Source organism: Salvelinus namaycush, chromosome 8 (assembly GCF_016432855.1).
Source record: "Salvelinus namaycush isolate Seneca chromosome 8, SaNama_1.0, whole genome shotgun sequence".
Classification (NCBI taxonomy): domain Eukaryota; kingdom Metazoa; phylum Chordata; class Actinopteri; order Salmoniformes; family Salmonidae; genus Salvelinus; species Salvelinus namaycush.
In genome coordinates, this window is record NC_052314.1 from 56,639,057 (window position 1) to 56,657,507 (window position 18,451).

The 18,451-nt window shown below is 42.6% G+C and overlaps 2 protein-coding genes across 3 annotated transcripts in view; one reads left to right on the forward strand and one right to left on the reverse strand.

Annotated features, from left to right (window-relative positions):
* Positions 1-246: 246 nt before the first annotated feature.
* LOC120052880 (E3 ubiquitin-protein ligase TRIM39-like) lies at positions 247-2,749 on the forward strand. Its single transcript, XM_039000076.1, has 2 exons — positions 247-405; positions 808-2,749. Exon 2 carries the CDS (start codon positions 810-812, stop codon positions 2,439-2,441), a length of 1,632 nt encoding a protein of 543 aa, XP_038856004.1. The 5' UTR covers positions 247-405; positions 808-809; the 3' UTR covers positions 2,442-2,749.
* Positions 2,750-15,805: 13,056 nt separating this feature from the next.
* The window catches only part of LOC120052881 (choline transporter-like protein 1), a 29,091-nt gene continuing 26,445 nt past the window's right edge, over positions 15,806-18,451 (reverse strand). For both annotated transcript variants that reach the window (XM_039000078.1, XM_039000077.1), the window contains 5 exons: positions 18,336-18,419; positions 18,040-18,177; positions 17,635-17,871; positions 16,709-16,789; positions 15,806-16,578 (listed from right to left, as the gene is read on the reverse strand). In XM_039000078.1, coding sequence (XP_038856006.1) covers positions 16,552-16,578; positions 16,709-16,789; positions 17,635-17,871; positions 18,040-18,177; positions 18,336-18,419 — 567 coding nt within the window. In that variant the 3' untranslated portion in view covers positions 15,806-16,551. The remainder of the gene's footprint in view (positions 16,579-16,708; positions 16,790-17,634; positions 17,872-18,039; positions 18,178-18,335; positions 18,420-18,451) is intronic.

Here is an 18,451-nt window from a genome sequence, read left to right on the forward strand (position 1 = left end):
AATTCTGTTGTTGTTGATGCCTGAAAACCTTCCATACACCTGCAATAGGTCCTTGTTTCACATTTCTGATTCACACTTATTCTACCTAGATCTGTAAAACAATTATAACACTCCTGTTTAAACTGTCAACCTTGTTTGTATTGAGAAGGTAAAACAATGTATCAGCCATGTGAAGGGTTAATTCTGTTCCAGAGCAGCACTGGGTGGGGAGGAGCATGTTGATGTAACTTTGCTAAAGTGAAACTAAAGTTGCTCGACATGCTGTATGTTGCACACATGAATAAACTCACCAAAACACTTGACATCTCTCTTAAACCGCTACACAGTCTCCTATGTTTTTAAAACTACAGTAAATACTAGAGAAAAATCGGAGAAAAACGCTTACACTATTTTAAACAGAAACAGGTGAGTAGATTTACAAGGATGGGTGAATAAATATTACTGTGTATATTTATTTTATCGTAATCTCCTGTTTTCTTCATCTACAGTACCAATGTTTAACTATATTTAGTAAATTGACGAATTTATACTGCATGTAGTACGGTTAATCAACTTTAATCAAGATTGGATAATGTCCAGGGACCTGTGCCGTGTTTACAATGTCACTGAATCTATCGAGAGCTGACTCATTCCAGGAAATGGAAAATGCTCCGTTAAAAAACATATATATTGTGTTAATGACTATTGATTATAATCTGGAGCTGGAGTCTATTATTATTTTGATTTTAAGGTTTGCTGCAATTTGCTAAATAAAAATGTTGAACTTTAACTGGTTTACATTTTCGACTTTGCTCTCTCTCTCTCTAGATATGTCTTCCTCCAGCATTCTCCAGTCTGAAGAGCAGTTCCTGTGCTCTATCTGTCTGGATGTGTTCACTGAGCCAGTCACCACTTCATGTGGACACAACTTCTGCATTGCCTGTATCACAAAGTACTGGGATAGCAAGGACCTGTGCCAATGTCCACTGTGTAAGGAGAAGTTCTACAGACAACCTGAGCTTCGTGTTAACACAACATTAAGAGAGGTTGTAGAGAATTTTAAAAAGATGAGAGACAGAGGTAAAGATGAATCCCCTCCCAAACCTGGAAAAGTGCCCTGTGACGTTTGCACTGGGACGAAGCTCAGTGCCATGAAGTCCTGCCTGGTGTGTCTGGCCTCTTACTGTGAGACTCACCTGGAACCTCATCAGATAGCTCCAGCCTTCAAGAGACACAAACTGATCGACCCTGTGGAGAACCTGGAAGACAGGATCTGTAAGAAACATGACAGACTCCTGGAGATGTTCTGTAGGACTGACCAGACATGTGTGTGTCAGTTCTGCACTGAGGCAGAACACAAGACTCATGACACTGTCCCTATAGAGGAAGAGTGTAGAGAGAGGAAGGCTCAGCTGGGGAAAACTGAGGCAGAAGTGCAGCAGATTATCCAGGAACGAATGCAGAAGGTTAAAGACATCAAACTCTCAGTAGATCTCAGCAAGAGAGATGCAGAGAGGGAGATAGCAGACAGCGTGCAAGTCTTCACTACTCTGGTGCGCTCCATTGAGAAAAGCCAGGCTGAGCTGATTGAGGTGATTGAGGAGAAGCAGAAAGCAGTAGAGAGGCAGGCTGAAGGGATCATTAAAGATCTGGAGCAGGAAATCACTGAGCTAAAGAGGAGAAGCACTGATCTGAAGCAGCTCTCACACACTGAGGACCACCTCCAACTTCTCCAGAACTACCCATTACTAGTGTGCACCCCTCCACACACCAAGGACTGGTCTGAGATCAATGTTCACAGTGATCTGTGTGTGGGGACTGTTAGGAAAGCTGTGTCTCAGCTTGAGGAGACACTGAATAAAGAGATGGAGAAGCTGCCTGAAGTCAAACTGAAGAGGATTCAGCAGTATGCAGTGGATGTGACTCTGGACCCTGATACAGCACATCCCAAACTCATCCTGTCTGAAGATGGGAAACAAGTAAGATGTGGAGACACACCACAGAATCTTCCTGACAATCCAAAAAGGTTTAATAAGTATTTATTTGTCCTTGGACAGGATGGCTTCTCCTCAGGGAGATTTTACTATGAGGTGACGGTTAACGGTAAGACTAGGTGGACTTTAGGAGTGGCCAGAGAGTCCATAGACAGGAAGGGGTCTGTATCACCTAGCCCTGAATATGGACTCTGGACTGTGGTCTTAATGGATGGGAATCAATACACAGCCTGTGCCTCCCCCCAAGTCATCCTGTCCCTGAGAGAGAAGCCTAAGAAGGTGGGGGTGTTTGTGGACTATGAGGAGGGTCAGGTCTCCTTTTACAATGTGGAGGCCAGGTCTCATATCTACTCTTTCACTGGCTGCACCTTTAAAGATAAACTCTTTCCCTTCTTCATCCCCAGTAATAATGATGATGGAAAAAACTCAGCTCCTCTCATCATCTCTCCTGTCAATCACACAGGCTGATTAAACAATGGACAGAGAATCTTTTTTTCGGGTTATTGCCCTAAATTGTCATTTGTGTTGAAAAATGTTTTGAGCTTGTAATGTACCATAATGCATCTTTCAAAATTTGCTAAGATATACTTAATGAATACAACACAGCTTTGGTGTCACCCTGTCTCAAAAACAAAGGGTTTTCACCGCTTGGAACAATTGGAAATGAAGCTTTTCCTCCTGACTGTTGATGTAGTTGAATGTGAGAAAGAACTTGCTTTTGAGCTGGTTTTCGGTTTGCGACAGTGAATGTAATAAAGGACGTACTTTTCCTTTGAGCGGGTTGTGGATGTAGGTGAGGATGAGACCAGGGATCTCCACCAGGGTGATGATGAATGAATCTTTGGCCACGTTGCCCAGGTTTTAGGGGGACAGTTGCGTCATAGAGGATAGGACGGGGTCAGGGCCAGCTGAGATGTATTCCTGATGTCCAACACAGAGTACAGGAAAAGAGGAGTTTGAAATAGTATGTGGTACACTACAGACCTGGGTTCAAATAGTATTTGTTTTCTTTCAAATACTTTTGCCGTTTGATTGAGCCGGTATGGCGTGCCAGATGGGCAGGGTCTGTACTTTAGGGACTATTCCATTGGTTCAACCGCATCAGGCGAGATCAATGAAGTCCACTGCATAAAAATGTTATACATCATATTCTGTGTTGAACTCTGCTTTCATTTATGAATAAATATACACTTCTAGGCAATTCCTTTTTCTACAGAGTATTACAAACTCAAGCCATCATTTTGGGATTGTCAGTTATGATCATCCATTGCCTTTGACAGAAGACAAACTAAGCATTTGTAGGACCTGCATTTAATATGTTCAACTACTATAAAAACTTCCTCATCAGAGTAAATGCCTCTTTCATATTTGATCCACTGTAGTAAGGAGTAAAATGATCCTGTTAACAGGCGAGGGAGAACGAACACCTTTTCACAAATCACTAACTTTCAAAAATGTCCATGTAAGAACTTTTCTGTTATGCTAGTCAGTTGTATTTCTCAAAATTGTATTAGATATACAAATGCAAGACAAGAAGTGACCATGATCATCATTACCACAATCCCAAAAGTCATTTGAGATACAAAACACTTGTAGTGTATCATAGTGGTGGTTACAAAATAACAGTGGTGACATGGAATGCATTTGAATATTCTCTCACAATAATTTGACCCAGAAGACGCTTAACTAAAAAACATAAACTCTACAGCCTATAAAATTGCACCAAGCTACACTAACAATATTCTTGACGGATGTACTTATGTCACATAAAACATTTGTTACAAAAAGGCATTGTGCTTTTAAAAAAAACTAAGTGTGCCATAAATTAATAAACAGGTTATCAAAAAATATTGTTGTCTCTGGGACTGGAGTGATATCATGTTAAACCTTTTGCACATGGATTCAAGAAAACTTCTGGGAATGCCTTTGGTTTCTGTCTTCAGGTTTGGTTTTTCAAGTAAAAGTCCCTCCTGCATGAGTCTACAACAATAAACAAATGGAGTGTTAATCTTTACTATTGTCTTCATCAGCATCATCATTTTGGGTATATGACTCTAGATTATGGAGGTAAATGAATGTATTCTCTGTTGGAAAAGTTTTGTTAACTCACCATGGACTTTATCTCAGCACAGACTCCATCTGCATTGGACCGATCCCGTCCCGCCATATTCTTACTGTTCTCTACAAACTCCTAAAGAGAGAGAGAGAGAAAGAAAAGATAACGTGAAAAGCGTGTTGGGTGATGAGATAACAAGGTGAGCTCTGTTTAAAATGTGCAAAAAACGCTAATCACCATATATAAATGGATTGGTACTCTGCAAAACACCAGTCTCAACGTCAACAGTGAAGAGGCGACTCCGGGATGCTGGCCTTCTAGGCAGAGTTGCAAAGAAAAAGCCATATCTCAGACTGACCAATAAAATAAAATGAAGATGGTTAAAATAACACAGACACTGGACAGAGGAACTGCCTAGAAGGCCAGCATCTCGGAGTCGCTTCTGCCAGTTGAGGACTCCAACTTCTGGGCCACATCCTGACTGATGGCAGCCCATTCTTGCATAATCAATGCTTGGAGTTTATCAGAATTTGGGGGGTTTTGTTTGTCCACCCGCCTATTGAGGATTGACCACAAGTTCTCAATTGGATTAAGGTCTGGGGAGTTACCTGGCCATGGACCCAAAATATCGATGTTTTGTTCCCCGAGCCACTTAGTTATCACTTTTGCCTTATGGCAAGGTGCTCCATCATGCTGGCAAAGGCATTGTTCATCACCAAACTGTTCCTGGATGGTTGGGAAAAGTTGCTCTCGGAGGATGTGTTGGTACCATTTTTTATTCATGGCTGTGTTCTCAGGCAAAATTGTGAGTGAGCCCACTCCCTTGGCTGAGAAGAAACCCCACACATGAATGGTCTCAGGATGCTTTACTGTTGGCATGACACAGGACTGATGGTAGCGCTCACCTTGTCTTCTCCGGACAAGCTTTTTTCCGGATGCCCCAAACAATCGGAAAGGGGATTCATCATAGAAAATGACTTTACCCCAGTCCTCAGCAGTCCAATCCCTGTATCTTTTGCAGAATATCAGTCTGTCCCTGATGTTTTTCCTGGAGAGAAGTGGCTTAATTGCTGCCCTTCTTGACACCAGGCCATCCTCCAAAAGTCTCCCCCTCACCGTGCGTGCAGATGCACTCACACCTGCCTGCTGCCATTCCTGAGCAAGCTCTGTACTGGTGGTGCCCCGATCCCGCAGCTGAATCAACTTTAGGAGACTGTCCTGGTGCTTGCTGGACTTTCTTGGGTGCCCTGAAGCCTTCTTCACAACATTTGAACCTCTCTCCTTGAAGTTCTTGATGATCCGATAAATGGTTGATTTAGGTGCAATCTTACTGGCAGCAATATCCTTGCCTGTGAAGCCCTTTTTGTGCAAAGCGATGATGACGGAACGTGTTTCCTTGCAGGTAACCATTGTTGACAGAGGAAGAACAATTATTCCAAGCACCACCCTCCTTTTGAAGCTTCCAGTCTGTTATTCGAACTCAATCAGCATGACAGTGGAGTGATCTCCAGCCTTGTCCTCGTCAACACTCACACCTGTGTTAACGAGAGAATCACTGACATGATGTCAGCTGGTCCTTTTGTGGCAGGGCTGAAATGCAGTGGAAATGTTTTTGGGGATTCAGTTAATTTGCATAGCAAAGAGGGACTTTGCAATTAATTGCAATTCATCTGATCAGTCTTCATAACATTCTGGAGTATATGTAAATTGCCATCATACAAACTGAGGCAGCAGACTTTGTGAAAATGTATATTTGTGTCATTCTCAAAACGTTTGGCCACGACTGTATATACTCCCTCTGTCATTTGTCTTTGTTGGTCATTGTAAATGTTGCTTGTTTTCCTGAGAGGAATCTCTCCTACTATTTCCTGAGTACTTTATTATTTTGCACTTTGGGTTTCGTCCCGCTTTTATATATGGTGCATGAACCCATTTCAGTAGTTCTAAACCTGCGACTGCCTCCTGCCTACTCCTCTCTACACTTGTGACAATCGCCCTGCGGTCAGAGGAGAAGAGTAAAGGAATACTAAGGGGTGACATAACTCAGAAGGTGTCCTTATAAGCAGACAATCATCTTTTATATATCTCTAACCCTGTGGAGTCTATACCCTATCTCTTGGACATGCTACAAGGTTTTGGGACATTCTCTGATTCTAAGTTAAACCTAACAAAGAGTGTGCTCCTCCCGATTAATCAGTTAGCAGAAGGAATTGGGTATACCAACTTCCCATTTAAGGTGGAGCATCAGGTCTTTACTAATTTGTGGATAAAGGTCACGCGCTCTTTTAAGGCTCTGTTTAAACATAACTTCAGTACACTCCTGGAGCGCACTAAGCAGGATTTCATATGGTGGTCGTCTGTTCCCATTTCATTAGCAGGTCCCATTAATTCTGTTAAGATGACTGTACTACCTAGGTTTTTGTACTTATTCCAATTGATTCCCATTTTTCTGCCAAAGTCAATGTTCAAACAACTGGACAGCTACATTTCCAACTTCACTTGGAATAAGTAAAATCCACGAATGATAAAGGTATACGTAGAGAGACCTAAGCCCGCAGGCGGGCTGGACATTCCCCATTTTTTTACACTACTACTGGTCAGTAAATATATCTAAATGTGTTTATTGGGTTTCTACATTTGAAAGCAAGGATGGTCCAACTTGGGGCATCATGGAGTTACAGCCAAGCCTTCCAACTTCTCCTGTCTCGCTCCTGTCCTCCCCACTGCCTATGAACCTTGGCAGCCATGTTTTGAAACCCATTGTCAAGAACTCTCTTAAAATCTGGTCCCAATTCCGAAATCACTTTAGACAAGCAAGCGGCTTCTTTCCATTAACATCTAATCATCTCTTCCCAGCGTCACAGATTGACACAGGCTTTCCAGTTCTGGCATAGGAACGGTCTGGTGTTTTTCTGTGACCTATTTGTTGATACCACATTTGTCTCATACGATACCCTGAGGGGTTAACCATAATATTCCCAATACTCACCTTTTTAGATATCTGCAAACTCGCAGCTTTGCTTAAAAACATTTTCCTTCATTTCCACTAGAGCACACTCAGTGTCCAGTTGAGAGGTGCTTAGTTCTTAACCCATATCAAAAGGGCACAATCTCCAAATTATACAACATAATACAGAACATTAATCCGCATTCCTCGGCAAATACAAAATCTGCATGGGAGCAAGACATGGGTGGTGAGCTACGCGATATGGCAACAAAGTATTGAACGTATCCACACCTCATCATTTTGCATAAGGCATGGGCTCATTCAGTTTAAAGTTTTGCACCATCTCCATTACTCCATTGCAAAAATATACTCAAATGTGGACCCCAAGTGTTTGAGATGCCACCAGAGTCCAGCGACTGTTGGACACATGTTATGGTCATGCCAATCTTTGAGTGGCTTCTGGGACCCCATTTTTGAGGCAAAAAAAGAAACGTCCCTTTTCCAGGACCCTGTCTTTCAAAGAAAATTCGTAAAAATCCAAATAACTTCACAGATTTTCATTGTAAAGGGTTTAAACACTGTTTCCCATGCTTGTTCAATGAACCATAAACAATTAATGAACATGCACCTGTGGAACGGTCGTTAAGACACTAACAGCTTACAGACGGTAGACAATTAAGGTCACAGTTATGAAAACGTAGGACACTAAAGAGGCCTTTCTACTGACTCTGAAAACACCAAAAGAAAGATGCCCAGGGTCCCTGCTCATCTGTGTGAACGTGCCTTAGGCATGCTGCAAGGAGGCATGAGGACTGCAGATGTGGCCAGGGCAATAAATTGCAATGTCCATACTGTGAGACACCTAAGACAGCGCTACAGGGAGACAGGACAGCTGATTGTCCTTGCAGTGGCAGACCACGTGTAACAACACCTGCACAGGATCGGTACATCCAAACATCACACCTGCGGGACAGGTACAGGATGGCAACATCAAATGCCCGAGTTACACCAGGAAGGCACAATCCCTCCATCAGTGCTCAGACTGTCAGCAATAGGCTGAGAGAGGTTGGACTGAGGGCTTGTAGGCCTGTTGTAACGCAGGATCTCACCAGAAATCCCCGGCAACAATGTTGCCTATTGGCACAAACCCACCGTCGCTGGACCAGACAGGACTGGCAAAAAGTGCTCTTCACTGACGAGTCACGGTTTTGTCTCACCAGGGGTGATGGTCGGATTTGCTTTTAGCGTCGAAGGAATGAGCGTTACACCGAGGCCTGTACTCTGGAGCGAGATCGATTTGGAGGTGGAGGGTCTGTCATGGTCTGGGGCGGTGTCACATCGGACTGAGCTTGTTGTCATTGCAGGCAATCTCAACGCTGTGCGTTACAGGAAGACATCCTCCTCCATCATGTGGTACCCTTCCTGCAGGCTCATCCTGACATTACCCTCCAGCATGACAATTCCCCCAGCCACACTGCTCGTTCTGTGCGTGATTTCCTGCAAGACAGGAATGTCAGTGTTCTGCCATGGCCAGCAAAGAGCCCAGATCTCAATCCCATTGAGCACGTCTGGGACCTGCTGGATCGGAGGGTGAGGGCTAGGGCCATTCCCCCCAGAAATGTCCAGGAACTTGCAGGTGCCTTGATGGAAGAGTGGGGTAACATCTTACAGAAAGAGCTGGCAAATCTGGTGCTGTCCATGAGGAGATGCACTGCAGTACTTAATGCAGCTGGTGGCCACACCAGATACTGACTTTTGATTTTGACCCCCCCCCCCCCCTTTGTTCAGGGACACATTATTCCATTTCTGTTAGTCACATGTCTGTGGAACTTGTTCAGTTTATGTCTCAGTTGTTGAATCTTGTTATGTTCATACAAATATTTACACATGTTAAGTTTGCTGAAAATAAACGCAGTTGACAGTGAGAGGACGTATCTTTTATTGCTGAGTTTTGTTCCTCCTTCTCTTTCTAGATATGGCTTCCTCCAGCAGTCTCCCATCTAAAGAGCAGTTTCTGTGCTCTATCTGTCTGGATGTGTTTAATGAGCCAGTCTCCACTTCATGTGGACATACAGTTGAAGTCAGAAGTTTACATACACTTAGGTTGGAGTCATTAAACTTGTTTATAAACCACTGCACACATTTCTTGTTAACAAACTATAGTTTTGGCAAGTCGGTTAGGATATCTACTTTGTGCATGAAACAAGTCATTTTCCCAACAATTGTTTACAGACAGATTATTTCCCTTATGCTTCACTGTATCACCATTCCAGTGGTCAGAAGTTTACATAGATTAAGTTGACTGTGCCTTTAAACAGCTTGGAAAATTCCAGAAAATGATGTCATGGCTTTAGAAGCTTCTGATAGGCTAATTGACATCATTTGAGTCAATTGGAGGTGTAGCTGTGTATGTATTTCAAGGCCTACCTTCAAACTCAGTGCCTCTTTGCTTGACATCATGGGAAAATCAAAAGAAATCAACCAAGACCTCATAATTAAAATTGTAGACCTCCACAAGTCTGGTTCATCCTTGGGAGCAATTTCCAAATGCCAGAAGGTACCACGTTCATCTGTACAAACAATAGTATGCAAGTATAAACACCATGGGACGACGCAGCCGTCATACCGCTCAGGAAGGGAGATTAACGTACTTTGGTGTGAAAGTGCAAATCAATCCCAGAAAAACAGCAACGGACCTTGTGAAGATGCTGGAGGAAACAGGTACAAATGTGTCTTTATCCACAGTAAAACAAGTCCTATGTCGACATGACCTGAAAGGCTGCTCAGCAAGGAAGAAGCCACTGCTCCAAAATCGCCATAAAAAAGCCAGACTACGGTTTGCAACTGCACATGGGGACAAAGATCGTACTTTTTGGAGAAATGTCCTCTGGTCTGATGAAACAAAAATAGAATTGTTTGGCCAAAATTAATATTGTTATGTTTGGAGGAAAAAGGGGGAAGCTTGCAAGCCGAAGAACACCATCCCAACTGTGAAGCACGGGGGAAGCAGCATCATGTTGTGGGGGTGCTTTGCTGCAGGAGGGACTTGTGCACTTCACAAAATAGATAGCATCATGAGGTAGGAAAATTATGTGGATATATTGAAGCAACATCTCAAGACATCAGTCAGGAAGCTAAAGCTTGGTCGCAAATGGGTCTTCCAAATGGACAATGACCCCAAGCGTACTTCCAAAGTTGTGGCAAAATGGCCTAAGAACAACAATGTCAAGGTATTGGAGTGGCCATCACAAAGCCCTGACCTCAATCCTATAGAACATTTGTGCGCAGAACTGAAAAAGCGTGTGCGATCAAGGAGGCCTACAAACCTGATTCAGTTACACCAGCTCTGTCAGGAGGAAAATTCACCCAACTTATTGTGGGAAGCTTGTGGAAGGCTACCAGAAACATTTGATCCAAGTTAAACAATTTAAAGGCAATGCTACCAAATACTCATTGAGTGTATGTAAACTTCTGACCCACTGGGAATGTGATGAAAGAAATAAAAGCTGAAATAAATAATTATCTCTACTATTATTCTGACATTTCACATTCTTAAAACAAGGTAGTTATCCTAACTGACCTAAGACAGGGAATTTTTACTTGGATTAAATGTCAGGAATTGTGAAAAACTGAGTTTAAATGTATTTGGCTAAGGTGTATGTAAACTTCCGACTTCAACTGTAAGTGAATGTCATAAAGGACTTACTTTTCCTTTGATCTGGTTGTGGATTTAGGTAATTGTGAAAAAGGACTTTAAACTGGTTGTTGCTACTGCATAAGTGAATTTGGTAAAGGACATACTCAACCTTTGACCTGGTTCCACAGTTCTGTACTTCGATAAAGGACATACTTTTCCTTTGAGCTGGCTGTGGATCCAAGACCGTGTATGAAAAGGGAAATAATGTGCCTCTAAGCTGGTTTTAGGTTAGTTTAGGATAGTGACTGAATATGATAAAATACATACTTTTATTTTGAGCTGCTTGTACAGTGCCTTCAGAAAGTACTCACGCCCCTTGACTTATTCCACATTTTATTGTTACAGCCCGAATTCAAAATATATATATTTTTCACCCATCTACACAAAGTAATATATATATATATATATATATATATATATATATATATATATATATATATATATATATGCAAATGTATTGCAAATGAAAATACAGAAATATTACATTTACATAAGTATTCACATCCCGTAGTCAATAGATGCTAGAATCGCTTTTGGCAGCGATTACAACGGAGTCTTTCTGGGTAAGTCTCCGTTATTCTTTATACAATTCTTCAAGCTCTGTTAAGTTGGTTGTTGATCATAGCTAGACAGCCATTTTCAAGTCTTGCCATAGATTTTCAAACTGATTTAGGAACATTCAATGTCATCTTGGTAAGCAACTCCATTGTGTATATGGCCTTGTGTTTTAGCTTATTGTCCTGCTGAAAGATGAATTTGTCTCTCATTGTCTGTTGGAAAGCAGACTGAACCAGGAGGTTTTCCTCTAGGATTTTGCCTGTGCTTAGCTCTATTCATTTTCTTTTTATCCTAAACAACTCCCTAGTCCTTGCCTATGACAAGCATACCCATAACATGATGCCGCCACCTCCATGCTTGAAAATATGAAGAGTGGTATTGGAAAACCTCCCTGGTCTTTGTGGTTGAATCTGTTTGAAATTCACTGCTCGACTGAGGGACTTTACAGATAATTGTTTATGTGGGGTACAAAGATGAGGTAGTAATTTAAAAATTCTGTTAAACACTATTATTGCACGCAGAGTGAGTCCATGCAACTTATTATGTGACTTGTTAAGCACATTTTTACTCCTGAATAAAGGGTTTGAATACTTATTGACTCAAGACATCTCAGCTTTTCATTTTTTATTAACTTGTACAAATTTCAAAAAATATAATTCAACTTTGACATTATGGGGTATTGTGTGTAGGCCAGCGACAAAATGTCCTCAATTACAGTAAATGTAATCCATTTTAAAATCAGGCTATAACAACAAAATGTGGAAAAAGTCAAGGGGTGTGAATAGTTTCCGAAGGCAGTGTAAATGTAGGTGAGGATGAGGCGAGGGATCTCCACCAGGGTGATCCCTACCACGGTGCCCAGGTGGTAGCGGGCCAGATGCAACATAGACGACAGGATGGGGGTCATGGGCATCTGGGATTTATTGCTGATGTCCACCAGAGGGTAGATGAAAAGAAGAGATAGAAATAGTCAATTTCATGCAGGACAGAGCTGGGTTCAAATAGTTTATTTTCTTTCAATTATTTTGAGTGATTGAGCCTGTTTGGCCTGCCAGATTGGTGGGGTTGGCACTTTTGGAACTATTCCATTTCTTCCTTGACGTCAGGCGAGCTCAATCAAGTGCAGCTAATACATTTGACAGAAAAACAAATACTTTGAACCCTGGTCTGATATGGAGCTATTTCCAAAATAACACAGCACAATAACATCACAATTAGAATTTCATTAACTATATCGTTGGGTATACAGTACCAGTCAAAAGTTTGGACACACCTACTCATTCCAGGGTTTTTCTTTATTTTTACTATTTTCTACATTGTAGAATAATAGTGAAGACATCAAACCTATGAAATCACACATATGGAATCATGTAGTAACCAAAAAAGTGTTATATCAAAATAGATTATATATTCTAGATTCTTCTTTTCCTTGATGACAGCTTTGCACACTCTTGGTGTACAGTATTGCTTCCGTCGCTCTCCTCACCCCTACCTGGGCTCGAACCAGGGACCCTCTGCACACATCGACAACTGCCTCCCGCAAAGCATCGTTACCCATCGCTCCACAAAAGCCACGGCCCTTGCAGAGCAAGGGGAACAACTACTTCAAGGTCTCAGAGTGAGTGACGTCACCGATTGAAACGCTATTAGCGCGCACCCCGCTAGCTAGCCATTTCACATCGGTTACACTCACCCCCCTTTTGACCTCCTCCTTTTCCGCCGCAACCAGTGATCCGGGTCGACAGCATAGATGTAAACAGTGTAGCTTCTGGCCCTCTCCTCGCCCCTACCTGGGCTCGAACCAGGGACCCTCTGCACACATCGACAACTGCCTCCCGCAAAGCATCGTTACCCATCGCTCCACAAAAGCCGCGGCCCTCACTGTATCTAGGCCCAGACTTCGGACAATTTTTCTTCCTGTGACCTGACTCAAAGCATGACAAACACAGACCCTCCCTTCTACATTGTGCAAGTGTAGAGTGGTTTGAACCATTACACACCATGCAATATTTCCTGTAAGAGTACCCTTGGTTAGGTGGGTGCTGCGGTCTTACTGTTGTCTGAGTTAGCACACGATCAAGTAGGCTTATCAAGGATTGCATGCAGTTTCCCACAGTTTGATTAGAGGGTGTGACAATTACCTCACTCTGGTTAGGAGACAATGGACAAGATGTCACTTCATCTTCAAGTACAGGCGTCTGGACATGTGTGACCACCTGTCTGACAGCAGCAGGGTGCTTTGACCTGGTCAGCATTTGGGCTTTCATTTCAGACTGATACTCGTCCAGACGTTCTTTTTTTAATCTCAGCTGCTGTCCACCTATCAGCTGTTTAGAACTTTAAAACCGCAGAAAGAGAAGGATCTGGGCAGTGTTTCACAAACATCACCGTTACCTCTCGGCTGGAGTCCTCGATGCTCCGACCCTGCCTCCTCAAACACTCGTCGGCCACATCTACCGCCTTGTTCAAACGGATCCAGTACTCCATGGCATTATCTCATAGTACTGGCAAAGTGTTATAAAGATCGGCAAGAGGCATGGACGAATGTGTCAACTCACTGAAATGTTGTTTCAGTATATCTATTATCACTTTGGGGTTCTCGTGAGGTTTCAGAGATGTATTGCTGCAGAGTGTTATCTTGATGTCTCTACCTCTCCCCAGAAGCTTGGACACGATCTCCTGTGACTGTTCTATGACCGGCACGCCCCTCTTTCTCAGGTAATCGTCCATGAGCTCCTCCCATTCATGTACTGAGTACTTGTCAGACCCCTCCCCTCTGAAACATGGAGTCTCTCTCACGTCAGACTGCACGACCAACTTCATACAAGATAAATTAAGGGGTGTGTCAGTGAATGTCTGTCCTGCACTGGAGCTCTGAGAATTTGCGCCTCTATCCTCCTTCCTCTCACCTTCCTTCCTAATTTGAGCTGATATAGACTGTCCTATCTGATGGGCGAGTTGTGTGATAAGATTTCCCAAGTCAGGACTGGCCACCTCTGAACTATCTGAGGGGGTGTCACTAGGCATAATTACAGGAGCTGAGGGTGTGTCGCTAGGCACCTGAGTAAAGCAAAACTTTGGTGAATCTACAACATCTATAGTTCTAGCTGGGGTCTGAGGCAACTCCCTGAAAAACCTCCCCCTCCGAAGACCCAGTTCAAGCTCATCACTGAAAACACGGTCTCCTTTTCCAACAATATAAGTCATATTTACTATCAATATACACAAATAAAATGAAATATATGTATCAACAACTTTGAATCAGTTAATCTAAAAGATATACCTGACAAAACAAGTTTTTTTTTCTTGTGTAAGAGATTTCACTCCCAACCTATTTATGGCATAGCAACTCCCGGCGACGAAGCCGGTGTTGATCAACGGCGGTTCACTATGATCCACGTTACGGCACCAATGTAACAGTATTGCTTCCGGCCCTCTCCTCGCCCCTACTTGGGCTCGAACCAGGGACTCTTTGCACACATAGCCAACTGCCTCCCACGAAGCATCGTTACCTATTGCTCCACAAAAGCCACGGCCCTTGCAGAGCAAGGGGAACAACTACTTCAAGGTCTCAGAGTGAGTGACATCACCGATTGAAACGCTATTAGCGCGCACCCCGCTAACAAGCTAGCCATTTAACATCGGTTACATTGGCATTCTCTCAACCAGCTTCATGGGGTAGTCACCTGGAATGTGTTTCAATTAACAGGTGTGCCTTGTTAACGTTACATTCGTGGAATTTCTTTCCTTCTTAATGTGTTTGTGAGACGCAGAGTAGGTGAACAGATGATCTCTGCATGTGTGGTTCCCACCATGAAGCATGGAGGTGGTGGTGTGATGGTACTTTGCTGGTGACACTCAGTGATTTATTTAGAATTCAAGGCATACTGAACCAGCATGGCTAACACAGCATTCTGCAGTGATACGCCATCCCATCTGGTTTGCACTTAGTGGGACCATCATTTGTTTTTAAACAGGACAATGACCCAACCCACCTCCAGGCTGTGTAATGGCTATTTGATCAAGAAGTAGAGTTATGGAGTGCTGCATCAGATGACCTAGCCTCCACAATCACCCGACCTCAACCCAATTGAGATGGTTAGGGATGAGTTGGACCGCAGAGTGAAGGAAAAGCAGCCAACAAGTGCTCATCATACGTGGGAACTCGTTCAAGACGGTTGGAAAAGCATTCCAGGTGAAGCTGGTTGAGAGAATCCCAAGAGTGTGCAAAGCTGTCATCAAGGCAAAGGGAGGCCATTTTGAAGAATATAAAATCTATTTTGATTTGTTTAACACTTTTTTGGTTACTACATAATTCCATATGTGTTATTTCATAGTTTTGATGTATTCACTATTATTCTACAATGTGGAAAATAGTACAAATAAAGAAACTCTTGAATGAGTAGGTGTGTTAACTTTTGACTGGCACTATATATATATATATATATACCCATATATATATATTTTGTTTGAATGTTTCTCCCTGAGTGGATATCTTAATGACATCCAGACACAAACCCATGTCCCTATTAGAACTGATCCTCTCTTGGCCACAGCTCTAACAATCACAGGTGGACATTTTTTATCTTTGTTGTTTTATTTCTCTGCATAAAAACGTTATCCAGAACATTCTGGGTTAAAACTCTGTTCGCATTCATGAATAGAGATACAGTTATAGGGAATCCCTTTTTCAACGGATACAGTATTACAAACGCAATCAGGAGCAATGACTCAATATTACCACAACATAGGGATTTTCACTTATGGTAAACATTGGAAGCTGGCTAAATTTAAATTTATTCTATTCCATAAAGGAAATCTTTCAACAGGGTCAAAATACATTGAGGGGTGGAGTTTTCCCACTGAGAAAAGTGCCTGTTGATCATCTGTTATGCAAGTTAGTCATCACAATTGTATTAGATGTACCAATGCAGCATTAGAAGAGACCATGATCCTCATTACCACAACCTAAAAAGACATTGATATACAAAAACACTTGTGGTGTACAATATTAGCAGTTAAAAAAAATAACAGTGATGACATGATGCATTTGAATCTCACACAACACTTCCACACACAAGAAGCTAAACTACAAAACACCAACTCTACAGCCTGTACAATAGCACAAAAACTACATTAACAATATTCTTGATGGATGTGTTACAAAAAGATATTGCGCTTAAAAAAACAACAACCAAAGCTTTCATGTAAAATGTGCCATAAATTAACAAACAGGTTATCAGAAATATTGTAGTCGTGGGACTGGAGTGATATCATGGAAACGTTAGGAATGCCTTTTGGTTTCCGTCTTCTGGTTTGGTCAAGCAAAAGTCCCTCCTGCATGAGTCTACAACAATAAACAGATGGAGTGTTAAACTTTACTATTGTCTTCATCAGCATCATCATTTTGTGTGTATGACTCTCGATTATGGAGGTAAATGAATGTATTCTCTGTTGGAAAAGTTTGGTTAACTCACCATAGGCTTCATCTCACGACCGTCTCCATCTGCCTCGGGCTGATCCCTTCCCGCCATATTCTTACTGTTCTCAACAAACTCCTAAAGAGGGAGGTAGAGGGAAACAGAAGAGAGAGTGACTGTGTTGGGTGTCGAGATAACAAGGCGAGTTTGGTGTAATACGTGCATAATCACTATTCACCATATAGAAATTTAGTAAAAGTAGCACTGGGTAAAAACAAAGGCTATGTTCTATTAGCCACTTTAGCATACCAGTTAGAATGTACGGCCTGATACATTGGAATGTTAGTGTGGATAATGGAACAGAGACATATACAAGACATATACTACGTCCCGATTATCCACCTTCTACCAAAGAAGGCACAGTATGAATTTAACAACGGTGGAAACTCCCTCTAGCCAACGATTACAGCAGAGAGGAAAAGGCGACGTGAGATGGATAACTGCGCCCAACATTTGTCTTCTCCGGGCAGATGGTGTTTTTAGTTGTTTTTGTCGCTCATCAAGCTAAGAGTTTTTGGTTTGGAGTTCAATGAGTGTAGAATTTAAAAAAATTAACGACTTATTTACTAAGCGAGGCTTATTTGATCAAATAGCAGTTTCGTACCGATAGGTTGTTCAGATTGTACTGATATAAGTAGGACACGTGACATCCTGGCAACTTTAAGAAAAAACACTTTATATTGGAGTTGTGCCTGTTGTTCACACGCGTATCTGCTATCTCATTGGCTAGAATGGTCCCACCTGATCTTGCTATGTCCCGACTGCTTTTAAGACATTTATTTTCATTGTTAGAGCGGCCACTTGAGTATCTGATCAATATAATGGATTATCTGTGATTACACCAGTCCATTCCTTTTAAATCCATGACAGGTGGAGAATCAGGACGTAGCCATAGCCTCCCACCCAGCCTCCCTTCCCCTCACCATGAGGGCCTTGTCCATGTAGAACTCCCGGCCGGGGCTGCCGTCGTTGTGCTTGGTGTCCACGGCGAAGCAGAGGAAGAGCACGTCCACCACGATCTCAAAGACAGACAGGAAGCAGTGGGCCACCAGCCAGGAGAACAGGCAGACGATGAGCAGGGGCAGCACCCACACCGTGTAGTCCCGCTGGTAGTTAAGCGACAATACGCCGACGAACGCCGTGCAGGAGACGATCAGTACCTGGACACACACATACGGATGAAGAGAAAGGAGGGAGAAAAGAGAAAGAAAGAGACAAAGATAAAGAGAGAGACAGTGATAGATTGAATAGTATTAGTATGCTTGTAAAATACACAAAAAAATGAACTGACAAACAATCCTAAAATGGCGTCGCTGTGCGGCCGTTACCTTTCCCAGGAAGAGGACAAAGTCCCCCACGGTATTGATGGTGGCCACTCTGAGGACATTCTCTACCAGGATGACGAAGGCGTCACGCGCCGACGTACAGAAACTGGTGCTGTTGATCGCTGTCGCCGTGTACGCGTTCTGTGGTGAAAACAGGCAGAGACCGGAGTATCATCAATAACAATGTGTGACTGCTGTCCTCTTGGAACGAGTCTCCCTTGTCAAATAGATTGCCGTCAATGACATGACCTAATCAACATCTCAGATGACAATCAATCTGATTCTGATCGAACACTTACTTGATTCAGGTACATTAGACACTTCTTCAGGCACCACAAGCAGCAGATGCAGGATTTCAACATGCAGCGAGCACAGGCATTTTCCTACAAACAGAAAATACATCGAGCTTTAGTTC